A 14,549-nucleotide genomic window follows, 5' to 3' on the forward strand; every position below is an offset into this window, starting at 1 on the left:
GAAGTATTATTAAGGTTTATTTCAAATTTTTAGACACAGGCTGCCTCTCAGACCCATGGCATTAAACAACGTAGAATTTGTACAAGTTTTATTTACCAAAGTTAATTCATTCTTACTGACATTTAAACACCTGTCTGGAACGAAGTGGGTTTGGCTCATGCACATGGCTCAGGTGCTCCAGCAGAGAAACCAGCAGCAGTTGGTTGGCTACTGCAAAAGGGAAGGTGGGCTGCTGCAGGGGTCCTTTCAACACCTGGAGCTCTGCGGGAACATCAGATTCTGCAAGTGAAAACAGGAAAACAAAACTTAAGAAATGGTAAACCGGCCAATCCTAAAGAAAATCAACCCTGAATATTCACTGCAAGGACTGATGCTGAAGCTCCAATACTTTGTCCACCTGATGGGAAGACCACCCAATGCCAACTCATTGGAAAAGATCCTGAAGTTGGGAAATATTGAGGGCAGAAGGGGGCGACAGAGGATGAGATGGTTGGATGGCATCACCGACTCGATGGACACGAGTTTGAACAAACTCCAGAAGACAGTGAAGGACAGGGAAGCCTGGCACGCTGCAGTCCACGGGGTCACACAGAGTGGGACACAACTTACCGACTGAACAAGAAGAAGCATGTCTCACAATGAAAAAAAAAAAGCAAATGCTAATTAGTAAAAGACTCCACTTAAATTTAAGGAAATAAAAAGCAAAACATTAGTTTAGGGGACTGGAGTTAAAGACAGAGTATCTAGAATTGAGCTTTGAGTTGAAATCTGCAAGTCTGGAAGCACTGGCAGAAAGAGGCCACTGCAGGCAAGGAGGAAGTTTTGGTTAGTGATGATGTGTGCAAAGGTAGCGATGAATAAATGGAAAATAAATCTTTCAGCAAGCAAACAAGCAGGAACAGGCTTACTTCCGGCCAGGGGTACCAGAAGTCTGGCTGTGAAGAAAAGGAAAGGGAGGAATGACGGAACCTCTATGCTGAGTGTGTGCTACATACATTTCGACCAGCTGTTTTATATGCACGATCTCATTTAGTCCTCATGAAACCCTATGTGACCATTCCCATTTTACAGATGCAGAGGCCGACCTCATTCAGAGGTTGAGGAACAAGCAAGCAGGCATCTCAGACAAACTCCCAAGCCTATCCTTGATCTACTAAACAAGAGCAAGCCGGCAGCTGAGTTGACAATGCAGAAGGTCATAAGTTCTCGCACACCGTTTATTAAATACATCATTTAATAGGCCAAAATCACAATGCAGGAAACAGGGAGGAAACTGTTCTGGACACATGACGGGGAGCCTGGAAGGAGGCACGCGACCATCAACACCAAGTCAGGATGAGCCTAGCAGAGGGATTAAGTGAAGAAACATGGAGGGAAGAACAAGTCCCAGAGATAATAAGAAAGAAATGGACTAGCCAGAATTCAAATACTAGGAATGGGAAGGAGAGGTTAACTCAAGTGAAACCTGCTAAGAGGAGCTGTTGGAGGAAAGATGAGGTACTTCAAACTCTCAAAAACTGCTGACCCAATCAGCTGGAAACACTCTGCAGAACGGGGCCCATTGTACCCTATACCTTCTATTAACAAAATCAACCCCATCCCAAACACTCTGCTCCGAGCGTCTCTATAAACCACTGAAGGTCCTGGAAGAGCCAAGGTTTTTCAAATTGAGAGTTCATTCACCAATTTCCTCTCTGACCTGTAGGTGGGCTCAAAAAAGACCTGCATGAATGGCGATGTGCTATTCATTTTAAATGAATAATTATTATCTGAGTATGAGAAAGAAAAAGAATGGAAAATGTGCCATGTAAAAACGTCTCTATATAAAGGTATCTTCAAGTTAAAACACGAATCACAAAATCAGATACAGTAATCTGTACTGTATGTGTCAAGAAAGAAAAGGCGACAATTATTTATACAGAGCTCTTACACGCTAGTAAGAAAATGAAGCACAGTTAAAATTCAAACAGGCTTAACATAGCTAGTAATACATATATATTATGAAACGGAGGACCTTAGAGTATGTGTAACACTGCTGCTGCTGCTGCTAAGTCACTTCAGTCGTGTCCGACTCTCTGCGACCCCACAGACGGCCTCCTACCAGGCTCCCCCGCCCCTGGGATTCTCCAGGCAAGAACACTGGAGTGGGTTGCTATTTCCTTCTCCAATGCATGAGAGTGAAAAGTGAAAGGGAAGTCGCTCAGTCGTGTCCGACTCAGCGACCTCATGGACTATAGCCCACCAGGCTCCTCCGTCCATGGGATTTTCCAGGCAAGAGTACTGGAGTGGGGTGCCATTGCCTTCTCCGTGTATAACACATACACAGTAAAATAACCACAGGACCAGAGTTTGGAAACAGTGCTATCAGATTGGTAACTTTTTAAAAATTTATTTTTATTGAAGTATAGTTGATTTACAATGTTGGGTTAATTACTGCTATACAGCAAAATGATTTAGTCAGACATACATATATATATATTTTTTTAACATCCTTTTCCATTATGGTTTATTATAGGATATTGAATACAGTTCTTTTGTGTGATACAGAAGGACCTTGTTTATTCATTCCAATATAAAAACTTATCTGCTAACTCCAACCTACCACTTCATTCCTCCCACAAACCCTTCCCCTTGGCAACCACAGATTGGTAATTAAAGTTTGGAATCCTTAGTATGGTTAAGAGCACAGAAAACTAGACACTTTCAAACCCAAGGGGTAAGTGTCTACAACCTTTGGCAATACACTGTAGAATTTCAAACGTGCAAACCTTAACCCAACAATTCTACTTTTGGAAAGATAAACCAAGGAAATAAAGAAAACAGCAAATACCTATGTCCAAGGTGATCAGGGCAACACCTTAAAGCACTGAAAATTTGCTAAGTTACATCCAGTACTCTTGCCTGGGAAATCCCATGGATGGAGGAGCCTGGTAGGCTGCAGTCCACGGGGTCGCCAAGAGTCGGACAGGACTGAGCGACTTCACTTTCACTTTTCACTTTCCTGCATTGGAGAAGGAAATGGCAACCCACTCCAGTGTTCTTGCCTGGAGAATCCCAGGGACGGGGGAGGCTGGTGGGCTGCCATCTATGGGGTCGCACAGAGTTGGACAGGACTGAAGCGACTTAGCAGCAGCATACATAGAATACTATGTAGGTGTTGTATCAATAAATGGCCCTATATAGAAAGATAATCATAAATAACAAGGTAGCAAGTCAAAGAAGTAGGCCAAGCAATAAGGACCTCTGGTATAGCACAGGGAACTCTAGTGAAAAAGAATGTATCTGTACATGTTTAACTGAATCCCTTTGTGGTACACCTGAAACTAAAACAATCTGGTAAATCAACTATAATAAAATAAAAATTAAAAAAAAAAGCAGCAGGACATAAATTAGTAACACTAATGAAGATGAGGCAAGACAGTTTCATACAAACCAACACAACCTTTCTGGTCACCATTTTAGCAAAACATATCAAAACTTTAAAAAAAAATGTTTTCTTTGACCAAACAAACCCTACTTTCATGGATCTATTCTAAAGAGATAATCATGTATTAACAAAGATTTATGAATATTGATATCAAATAGAGGTCAAACCCTGTGTTATTTCTAATGGTTAGAAAAAAAAGACAATCCTATTTTCCAACAACACAGCCAAGATTAAATAAATGATAGTCCAGAATGTGATCATCTTAAAATAACGTTCTTAAAGGCTAATTTATCACAAGAAAATGCTAATATAAGCTCACATTTAAAAAGCAATCTGCTTATCAGACTATTATGATCACGATTTTAAAGTATATTTATTTTATGGCTATACTGATCTATATACACAAAAAGAATAGAAAGATCAAAACAGACAAAAGCCTCTGCCCCTGTGCTTTCAATGACACATGGACGGAGCTACAAAGAGTGAGATTAAGTGAGCAGCGGTTTACAGGCTGCCTGTCTGACCGCTTGTGTCTAGGCATCTACCTGTATACAGCACCTCTCAGGAAATACTACAAACAGAAACAGCAAATTCTTAGCAGTGAGGTCTCCTCAGAGACGGGAGTCAACGGGACCTTCCCCTCTCCTTCCTTTATGCCTTTAAATTTTCCGATGCTTTCTCTAAACTTTTATCCTATTCAGACAATGTTTCTATCATCAGTTCAGTTCAGTTCAGTCGCTCAGTCGTGTCCGACTCTTTGCAACCCCATGAATCGCAGCACTTGCCTTTTCATACTGTTCATGGGGTTCTCAAGGCAAGAATACTGAAGTGGTTTGCCATTCCTTTCTCCAGTGGACCACATTCTGTCAGATCTCTCCACCATGACCCGCCCATCTTGGGCTGCCCCACGGGCATGGCTTAGTTTCATTGAGTTAGACAAGGCTGTGGTCCTAGTGTGATTAGATTAACTAGTTTTCTGTGAGTATGGTTTCAGTGTGTCTGCCCTCTGATGCCCTCTTGCAACACCTACCATCTTACTTAGGTTTCTCTTATCTTGGGCTCTGATAGAAATCTTTAATCTATTCAGAATACCTTTCTTTGACAAATATTTTTAAATGCAAAATTCACCCAAAAAGTTGTCCCTAGCTAAACCAAAACATACTGTTTGTAAATGGAAATCACAAACAGTAACTTCTGGGGGAGGAGATCCTGGCTTTTTTAGTTTCTTCTTCAGACTTCTCTACCTTTTCAACATAATCTATAATGTGAAAAAAAATTTTTTTAAGTAGTGAATTGCCAACAGTGGTGAGATTTTTCTTTTTAGGAGTGTTTTCTGCTTCTATACACCCTTATCCCTATCCTCTATGATAAGAAAATTCTACTTTTTAATTAAAAACAAACAAAAAAACAGTTGCTCATCAGAGTCAACTGAACCTAATAAGAAAGTGACAACTTTAAAAAGATGATGGACAGACACCCAAACACAGGAAGGAGCAAAACTGACAGGAAATGAAGGTGGAGGCTGAAAGTCTCTCACTTCAGTTATGGTCCAGAGAAGAGGTATGAGGCTGAAAGGAAAGGTGAGGTCAAGTTCTCCAGAAAGAGTAAGAAATATCCAGGCCCAGTGTGAATTAGAGTTCTAGAATTCTGCCAAGTAAGAGGGGAGTAAGACAAACAGGAAAGGAATCATCTGATTCAACCTCCTGAGGAAAGTATGATCCAAATTAAAGACTCTGAAGGATTAATCAGAGGTAAAACTTTGGAAATACCTGTGTCAGATGAGAGAAGAAAAATTAATGAGCCTGACAACAGGTTTACTGTCGGCCCTCCTTCTAATTCGAGCTTTTCCACAGGGGCGGGGAAAAAAACATGCAAAAACTTTGATCAAAGACTGATGATGCTGGTTTGAGGAGAATCCCTACTCGAGCTGCTAAAGGACACAGGCGCCAGTTCCATCCAGACTGTGACTTTTCTAATGCTACCACTGTTGGGCGCAGTGACCTCCTCACATCAACACAGACACCTGCTGAGAAGTCATCTACCTATTCTGTTTTTACATCAAGAAATTAAACTAGGATTTCTCACAGATCTAACCTTTCATATAAAAAGACAGTGTATGTCTGGACATTCTAGGCTTCTCTTTTTTTTCTCTGTGAAAGAAAAGGCAATATGTAAACACAGCAGTATCATGAGTAACCAAAGGAGAAGGAAATTTTTAGAAGCTTATCGAAGATCACTCCCTTCAAGAATAATCTTCAGTGTGCAGAAAACCTTATCACAGTGTTACAGAACAGACTTGCCTGTTTACAGCAGGGGCTTTGACATAATGCTTTACATATTACTGAGCTACTAGAATATGATACATGTGGGAAAAAATCAGTTTTTCCTTTAAAAAATAGTTATCTTACAACCATCCTATGTTAAGAGACTACCTAAATCACTATCCCAGTCTCCTTTTGTTCTCTTTATCAAGAATTGTAGGTAGTAATAAGGGTGAAAATTGAAGAATTTATGGAATAAATTAAGACCTTTTCAACTCAGCTTGCACCTTTAAATCCTCTGCAACATGTTAATAATATTTGTTTCAGGCTTCAACTTAACGTATATTCTCTATAATCACTCTATTTGAACTACCACAAAGTAAAAACCTTCCTGAATCAATGATTCTTTCATTTATGGCACAATTTTATTTTTAAAATGACCATAAACCCTACTATATATAAACAAGGATCTACTTTACAGCACGGGAAATTATACTCAATATCTTGTAACAACCTATAATGGAAAAGAATATATATACATATATATGTGTGTGTGTGTATATATATATATATATATATATGGCTGAGCTACTTTGCTATACACTTGAAATTATCGCTACACTGTAAATTAACTATACTTCAATTTTCTTCAATACGTTCATCCACTAAAAAAAATACAGTCTGAGCACTTGGGATATTTTTTGCTACTGGATTACAAAACAGCGATACCTATACTATCACCATCAATATATTTACTGAGAAAATGAAACTTTTAAAGTATTTTTAAACTATTTTTATAGTTATCCAATATCTAAGTAGAGCAAACAACTACTACCTATCATACGCTCCATTTGGGCCCCTATTTAATCTTAGTTCTGCTCAAAATTATACCGCTGTCATGATCACTACAAATCCTTATGTTGATGTCTGCAAGGTCTCAAGCAATTACAAATGTTGCAAGGTAAACAGTCCACACCAAACCACCCTCCCTTCTGACATCAACTGCAATTCTGGAAAAGTTTCTGGTATCACCCTGATGTTCAAGAAAAAAGAAGGGGGGAAAAAAAAAACTGCCCAAACAACTGGTTACCACTGAAAAGCCTACTGCACCTTCATTAATATATTAGATATTTTGAACTGGTTAGACTCAACGTTATAAGCACCCTCGCTTTATGAACCACTTGAAGAACTTACGCCCTATCTCCTAGTAACCAAAAGCTTCAAGAAAACTTGGGGTTCTTCCTTAATAGAAGAGAATTATGTCCTTACTGTTTCACTATGAGAACTCTTCAGCTAAGCAAAAGTAAACCAAAAGACAAAGAGAAGCTACCATGAAAACTCAACCCAAACTGCTCAGCGCATAGGGTCTGCCAAGTTGCAGTCGACTAGTTTGCAACGCTCAAGCGCATCACCTGAGCCCCGGGGCTCAGGAGCTGGAAAACAGCCAGAGGGAAAACAACCGGGCGCTTCGGTAGCCCCGAGCCCGCAGAGGAAAACCGCGGAGCAGAAAGGGAAACGATCGAGCGGGCTGCAGACAACTGTTTCAATACGAGCTCTCCTAATCCAGACGGCCCGCCCGCCCTCGACACTGCACCGCTGGCCCCGTTCCGGCCCGGATCCAGCCAAACTTGTCCAGGTCCTGGGCCGAACCTCGCAGCCACCTGCCGGCCCCGAGGATGAAGGCGGACGGGGACGGGGAAGGCCGCCGCACTCCGTGTTCCTCACCATCATACTTGGGGTCCGAGCTCTCGGCCGGGAAGTCGATGGCGGGCGGCGCGGGCACAGCGCCCGCTGCGTCGCCCTCCGCCTCGTGCTCCGCGGCCCCAGAGACGCCCCCCAGCATCGCCGGGCGCGCGCGCGCGAGACGCCAGTCAGCCAGATCTCCCGACAGCCAGCTTGACGCCGCCACACTCGGCCCTTCCAGCGGTCGCCACCGGATCCGGAAGTAGCCCCTCGGAAGGCGGAACACCTGTCTCGTCTCGCCCACGATCCGAGCGACGCCGTCGCAGGCCACGCCCCGTATCGGGGCCATGCCACGCCCCGTATCGGGGCCATGCCCCTCCTTTCGTGGAGAGAAGGATTGGCTGGTCCCGCGCCGGCGCATCCTTGGTGCCGGCGCCCGGGGGGCTGGTCCTCTCGCCGCTGCGGTAGTGGCGAGATCCTTCCGCGGTGACCCGGAACTGCGCTCCCCGCTGTCCGGCTCCACTGCCCTGGGGACCTGAACACCCAGCTAGTCAGCGCTCTCACATCTCCCGCCAGGACTCCGGTGCTAGTCTATGAATCTGGCGTCTGCAGGGACCCTGATCCAAATATTTGCTTTTTGCGGACACGTCGGTGACTTTGTCATTTGTTGTTGTTGTTATTTATTTATTTTAGAAAAATCAAAAGCATCTACAGGATTCGTCTCAACGAGAACTGAACCTGTTTGGGTGAACCGTTGCTGCTGCTGCTGCTAAGTCGCCTCAGTCGTGTCCGACTCTGTGCGACCCCATAGACGGCAGCCCACCAGGCTCCCCCGTCCCCGGGATTCTCCAGGGAAGAACACTGGAGTGGGTTGCCATTACCGTTCAGGTCAGTTCAGTTCAGTCGCTCAGTCGTGTCCGACTCTTTGCGACCCCATGAATCGCAGCACGCCAGGCCTCCCTGTCCATCACCAACTTCCGGAGTTCACTCAGACTCACGTCCATCGAGTCAGTGATGCCATCCAGCCATCTCATCCTCTGTCGTCCCCTTCTCCTCCTGCCCCCAATCCCTCCCAGCATCAGAGTCTTTTCCAATGAGTCAACTCATCGCATGAGATGGCCAAAGTACTGGAGTTTCAGCTTTAGCATCATTCCTTCCAAAGAAATCCCAGGGCCGATCTCTTTCAGAATGGACTGGTTGGATCTCCTTGCAGTCCAAGGGACTCTCAAGAGTCTTCTCCAACACCACAGTTCAAAAGCATCAATTCTTCAGCGCTCAGCCTTCTTCACAGTCCAACTCTCACATCCATTCATGACCACAGGAAAAACCATAGCCTTGACTAGATGGGCCTTTGTTGGCAAACTAATGTCTCTGCTTTTGAATATGCTATCTAGGTTGGTCATAACTTTCCTTCCAAGGAGTAAGCGTCTTTTAATTTCATGGCTGCAGTCACTATCTGCAGTGATTTTGGAGCCCAGAAAAATAAAGTCTGACACTGTTTCCACTGTTTCCCTATCTATTTCCCATGAAGTGATGGGACCAGATGCCATGATCTTCGTTTTCTGAATGTTGAGCTTTAAGCCAACTTTTTCACTCTCCACTTTCACTTTCAAGAGGCTTTTTAGTTCCTCTTCACTTTCTGCCATAAAGGTGGTATCATCTGCATATCTGAGGTTATTGATATTTCTCCCAGCAATCCTGATTCCAGCTTGTGTTTTTTCCAGTCCAGCATTTCTCATGATATACTCTGCATATAAGTTAAATAAGCAGGGTGACAATATACAGCCTTGATGTACTCCTTTTCCTATTTGGAACCAGTCTGTTGTTCCATGTCCAGTTCTAACTGTTGCTTCCTGACCTACAAGAAAAGAAATGCAAAAAAGCAAAATGGCTGTCTGGGGAGGCCTTACAAATAGCTGTGAAAAGAAGAGAAACGAAAAGCAAAGGAGAAAAGGAAAGATATAAGCATCTGAATGCAGAGTTCCAAAGAATAGCAAGAAGAGATAAGAAAGCCTTCCTCAGCAATCAATGCAAAGAAATAGAGGAAAACAACAGAATGGGAAAGACTAGAGATCTCTTCAAGAAAATTAGAGATACCAAGGGAACATTTCATGCAAAGATGGGCTCGATAAAGGACAGAAATGGTATGGACCTAACAGAAGCAGAAGCTATTAAGAAGAGGTAGCAAGAATACACAGAAGAACTGTACAAAAAAGATCTTCACGACCCAGATAATCACGATGGTATGATCACTCATCTAGAGCCAGACATCCTGGAATGTGGAGTCAAGTGGGCCTTAGAAAGCATCACTACGAACAAAGCTAGTGGAAGTAATGGAATTCCAGTTGAGCTATTTCAAATCCTGAAAGATGATGCTGTGAAAGTGCTGCACTCAATATGCCAGCAAATTTGGAAAACTCAGCAGTGGCCACAGGACTGGAAAAGGTCAGTTTTCATTTCAATCCCAAAGAACGGCAATGCCAAAGAATGCTCAAACTACCACACAATTGCACTCATCTCGCACGCTAGCAAAGTAATGCTCAAAATTCTCCAAGCCAGGCTTCAGCAATACGTGAACCTTGAACTTCCAGATGTTCAAGCTGGTTTTAGAAAAGGCAGAGGAACCAGAGATCAAATTGCCAACATCCGCTGGATCATGGAAAAAGCAAGATAGTTCAAGAAAAACATCTATTTCTGCTTTATTGACTATGCCATTACCGTTAGGTCACCACAAAACGGGAAATGCCAGCTAGATTCCAGAGTGAATCAGTCTCATAAAACTTCTGCTGGTTTTGAGACAACTTTCAACTGAGGTGATTTCAAACCTAGAAAGCCTTTTCAAAGTGATCCCATGGCTACACCAGATCAACGGTGGTTTGAAGCCACTGGCTACAAAAATCCTCTTTGCTCTCCGATGTCTCTGATGACTTGGTCGCTTACGCAATGCTGTTGGAAGTTAATTCTTAGACCGCAGATCAGATAGCATAGCTGGAATAAAGAGTCAATCAGGGAGTTTCCTGGTGGTCCAATGGTTAAGGACTTAGTGCTTTCACTGCCATGGCCTAAATTCAATCCCTGGTCGCAACTAAAATTCCACAAGGGGCCTGGCGCAGCCAAAAAAAAAAACATTCCTTTCAGATTTGTGTGCTCAATCCCAGTGCCATGTGCAAAAATGGTATTGTTTAAGAACTGCATTTGAGGGACTTCCCTGGAGGTCCAGTGGTTAAGACTCCACCCTTCCAATGTGCCAGGGTGAGGGTTTGATTCCTGGTCAGGGAAATAAGATCCCACATGAATTTTTTTTAATCTACTCTTTAAAAAAAAAAATGTGTTTGAACAAAGCTTCCTCATAGTCTACTGGTGTATTCACCCTGGTAGAAGCAATTAAGGATGTAGTTCTCCAAATAACTCCCAGGGACTAGGGATTCACCTTTCCATGCCCTGCTGATGGAACCGGGCATAGGCTTTCTGGAGAGTGATTTATCTATGCATGTGCAGAGCTTTAAAAATGCAAATACTTCTGATTCATCAATTTCATTTTTGGGAATTTATCGTAAGGAACAGGTTAAGACTGAGCAAGAAAATTTAGCTTAAAAAGTATTAATTGCAACACTAATTATGATACCCAAAACAGGACAATATAATTAGTTAGATAAATGATGAACATCAATACAGTGGCACACTTGGCAACCGTTAAAAATGTTGGTATGCATCATCTGGTTCTCACCACTTTTTTCAACCACCACCAGAATAGAGAAAAAAAAACAAACGCATTCTGGTGGGAATATAATGAAGGCAACCTTTCTAGAAAATGACATGCAATTTATAGTTAAAAGCTTTTAAATAGGCATACATGTCTACCTATGCTGCTGCTAAGTTGCTTCAGTCGTGCCCGACTCTGTGCGACCCCATAGATGGCAGCCCACCAGGCTCCCCCATCCCTGGGATTCTCCAGGCAAGAACGCTGGAGTGGGTTTCCATTTCCTTCTCCAAGGTGTGAAAGTGAAGTCGCTCAGTCATGTCCAACTCTTAGCGACCCCATGGACTGCAGCCTACCAGGCTCCTCCTTCCATGGGATTATATATATGTATATCCAAAGCAAATAGAGTGGTGAAAAAGGATAAATAAAGAATGTCCACCAAAAGAAAAAAAAGGCATGTGTGTGTGTACGTATGTATATATATGCTGCTGCTGCTGCTGCTGCTGCTAAGTCGCATCAGTCCTGTCCAACTCTGTGCGACCCCATAGACGGCAGCCCACCAGGCTCCCCCGTCCCTGGGATTCTCCAGGCAAGAACACTGGAGCGGGTTGCCATTTCCTTCTCCAATGCATGAAGGTGAAAAGTGAAAGTGAAGTCGCTCAGTAAGTGTCCGACTCTTAGCAACCCCATGGACTGTAGCCTACCAGGCTCCTCCATCCATGGGATTCTCCGGGCAAGAATACTGGAGTAGTGTGCCATTGCCTTCTCCATATATGTATGTATGTATATATATATATACCAAGGTATAGTTTATAATAGAAAAGCACTGAAATAAATCCAAATTCCAAATAGAAGAGCAGTTAGGGTTCAACCGTGCAATGAAACTACACGCGGGGAAAAATTGGGGGTGGGGGAAGGTACACGTTCCTCTCTCAGCTTCCACGATATCACACAATTCTAGTTCTCTGTTTTACTGGTCCTTCATCTCAGTATCCCTTTCTGGACCCTCCTTCTCCAAATGTGTAATTTTGTAGGGCTCTTGTCATGTCAACCCAAATTCTCAGGAGATAACCACGTGCATCACTATCAGTTTACATACCACCAATAACCTGACAACTCCCAAATGTATCTCTGCAACACAGACTTGTTCTCTCAGATGGCTTAAAAGCTTCTCGAATTTGTCTGAAAGTGAACTCTTCATGTTCTTCCTAACACTTTTATATTATCCTTCTCCATCTATTTAAATTAGCACATAATCCACCCATTTGTCCAAGTCTAAAACATGAGTCAATTTTTATTCCATATCCAGAATAGATCTAAAGTGAAAATGGAAGTCATTCAGTCGTGTGTGATTCTTTGCGACCCCATGGACTGTAGGAATTCTCCAGGCCAGAATACTGGAGTGGGTAGCCTTTCCCTTCTCCAGGGGATCTTCCCAACTCAGGGATTGAACTCAGGTCTCCTGCATTGCAGGCTGATTCTTTACCAGTTGAGAGCCACAAGGGAAGCTCAGAATATATCTAGGCTGCCTACAAATTAATAAAATAAAAAAAAATAGAAACATGATACAGATAAACATGCAATACTAAACATATCTGTAACCAAAAGGAATCCCGTAAGGCCCATAACATAGAAGATGCACGAATTTCACTAGTTATAGGTAAAAGTTGCATGCCACAATGAAGAACTGGCACAGCCAAATAAATAAATAAGTATTTTAAAATAAAAGGAAATAAAATATAAAGGGTACTTACTCTGTACCTGTGGGCTTTACTGCTGAGTGGCTCAGCAGTAGAGAATCCACCTGCAACGCAGGAGATGCAGGTTCAATCCCTGGGTTGAGAAGGTCCCCTGGAGGAGGCCATGGCAACCCACTCTTGTCTGGAGAATCCCATGGACAGAGGAGCCTGGTGGGCCACAGTCCATGGGGTTGCAGAGTCAGATGTGACTGAGCAACTGAGCACACACGCAGACTTTGTACCTATGCTTCTTTAAAAAAAAAAAAAAAAATCATTAATATTAAGACCTGGGAGGTATCCTGAGACAGAAAGAAGTAGGTACACCCAGGAGTAGGAATGAATCTGCTGCTGCTGCTAAGTCGCTTCAGTCATGTCTGACTCTGTGCGACCCCATAGACAGCAGCCCACCAGGCTCTGCCATCCCTGGGATTCTCCAGGCAAGAACACTGGAGTGGGTTGCCATTTCCTTCTCCAACGCAGGAAAGTGAAAAGTGAAAGTGAAGTCGCTCAGTGAGTGTCCGACTCTTCATGACACCATGGACTGCAGCCTACCAGGCTCCTCCATCCATGGGATTTTCAAGGCAAGAGTACTGGAGTGGGTTGTCATTCATTTCAAAGAAAGAAAGAGGCCATGAGAGGAGAAAGGAAGCAGGAGTGGCTGGAGAACTGGTTAGACCTTGTGAGAACAAAATTTAGCCTCCTCTGTAGCTGCCCCAGGGTTCCTTTTGGGTCTTCACTCATCACTCTCACGGCAGTCTATGGTACCACGCAGATGACTAAGACTCATGACTTCAGCGTTCATGAGAGGGGGCCAGAGCAGTGATGGTTCCTGAGGTCACAGCTTCCAGAGCAGGGGCAGAGTCACACAAGAAGCAGGACAGAAACCTTAGTGACTGAAAAACTGGTGGCCATTGGCCGCACAGAGGGTCTTCACCCACCTTCTCCACTTATACTGCATGTACAGTATAGCTTTTTCCTCTTGGTGAAGCGAAGACAAAAGTTTCTAAAGAGATAGAAATTTCTTCATGGCAGGGGTGGGATCTCAAAGTGGGGGCTGGCATCCCTGAGGAAGGCCCCCTCTTTTTGGCAGAATAGGTGTGTGTTTGTATGCGTCTGGATGTGTGTCTCTGTGTATATGTGTGTATGCACAAATGCCTACCCAGTGTCTCCCTCACCTTCCCCATCACTAAGCACCCTAGTGAAACCTTCACATCGATATTCACATGGACTTTGTCGCCTATTGGGAGAGACAGATCAGTAACATCAGAGAATGTCCCCAATAGCTACCTTTATCAATTATCCTGTTACATCAATAATGATGATTACTAAAGAGAAGGTAAGTGCTATAAACCTTAATAGAATTAGTGGTCTATCCATGCATGTTTACAGGTAATGAGATGGGAGGAGGTATAAATTTCTTATCTCTGTGATAGGGAGTTAGAAGATACCACTTGATGGATCAATAAACAGATATTTAAGTATATAAGGTCACTAATAAGGTGCTCAGTGTACTGTGTAAAACTGGGGGTTGGATCCATTTTATCATCTTTCCTAACTACTTATTCATCTCATGTTAAGGAATTGTCCAAGTTATACACTGGGACCCAATCTTCTCTAGTTTGTCTCTAATTCTACAGTGTCTCTAATTCCTCTGTTTTTACTCTAACAGCTCCAGCCACATGTAGGTATCTAGCAATGATCAGGGAGTATGCGAGTTTGACTGAAGGTACGACACCTTG

The 14,549-nt window shown here is 43.2% G+C and overlaps 1 protein-coding gene across 11 annotated transcripts in view; it reads right to left on the reverse strand.

Annotated features, from left to right (window-relative positions):
• The window catches only part of EIF2AK1 (eukaryotic translation initiation factor 2 alpha kinase 1), a 50,179-nt gene that overhangs the window by 19,149 nt on the left and 16,481 nt on the right, over positions 1-14,549 (reverse strand). For 3 of the 11 annotated variants that reach the window (XM_055561205.1, XM_055561202.1, XM_055561204.1), the window contains 2 exons: positions 12,826-12,875; positions 121-279 (listed from right to left, as the gene is read on the reverse strand). Coding sequence is in view for 5 of the 11 variants with exons in the window: in XM_055561200.1 (XP_055417175.1) it covers positions 121-279; positions 7,339-7,720 (541 nt within the window). In the remaining 6 variants the exon portion in view is untranslated. Of the gene's footprint in view, positions 1-96; positions 280-7,338; positions 7,727-12,825; positions 12,876-14,549 lie in introns of those variants that run through there. The other 8 variants (XM_055561201.1, XM_055561199.1, XR_008707395.1 and 5 more) reach the window with 7 other exon arrangements.

The sequence above is a fragment of the Bubalus kerabau genome, chromosome 23, assembly GCF_029407905.1.
Source record: "Bubalus kerabau isolate K-KA32 ecotype Philippines breed swamp buffalo chromosome 23, PCC_UOA_SB_1v2, whole genome shotgun sequence".
NCBI lineage: Eukaryota > Metazoa > Chordata > Mammalia > Artiodactyla > Bovidae > Bubalus > Bubalus kerabau.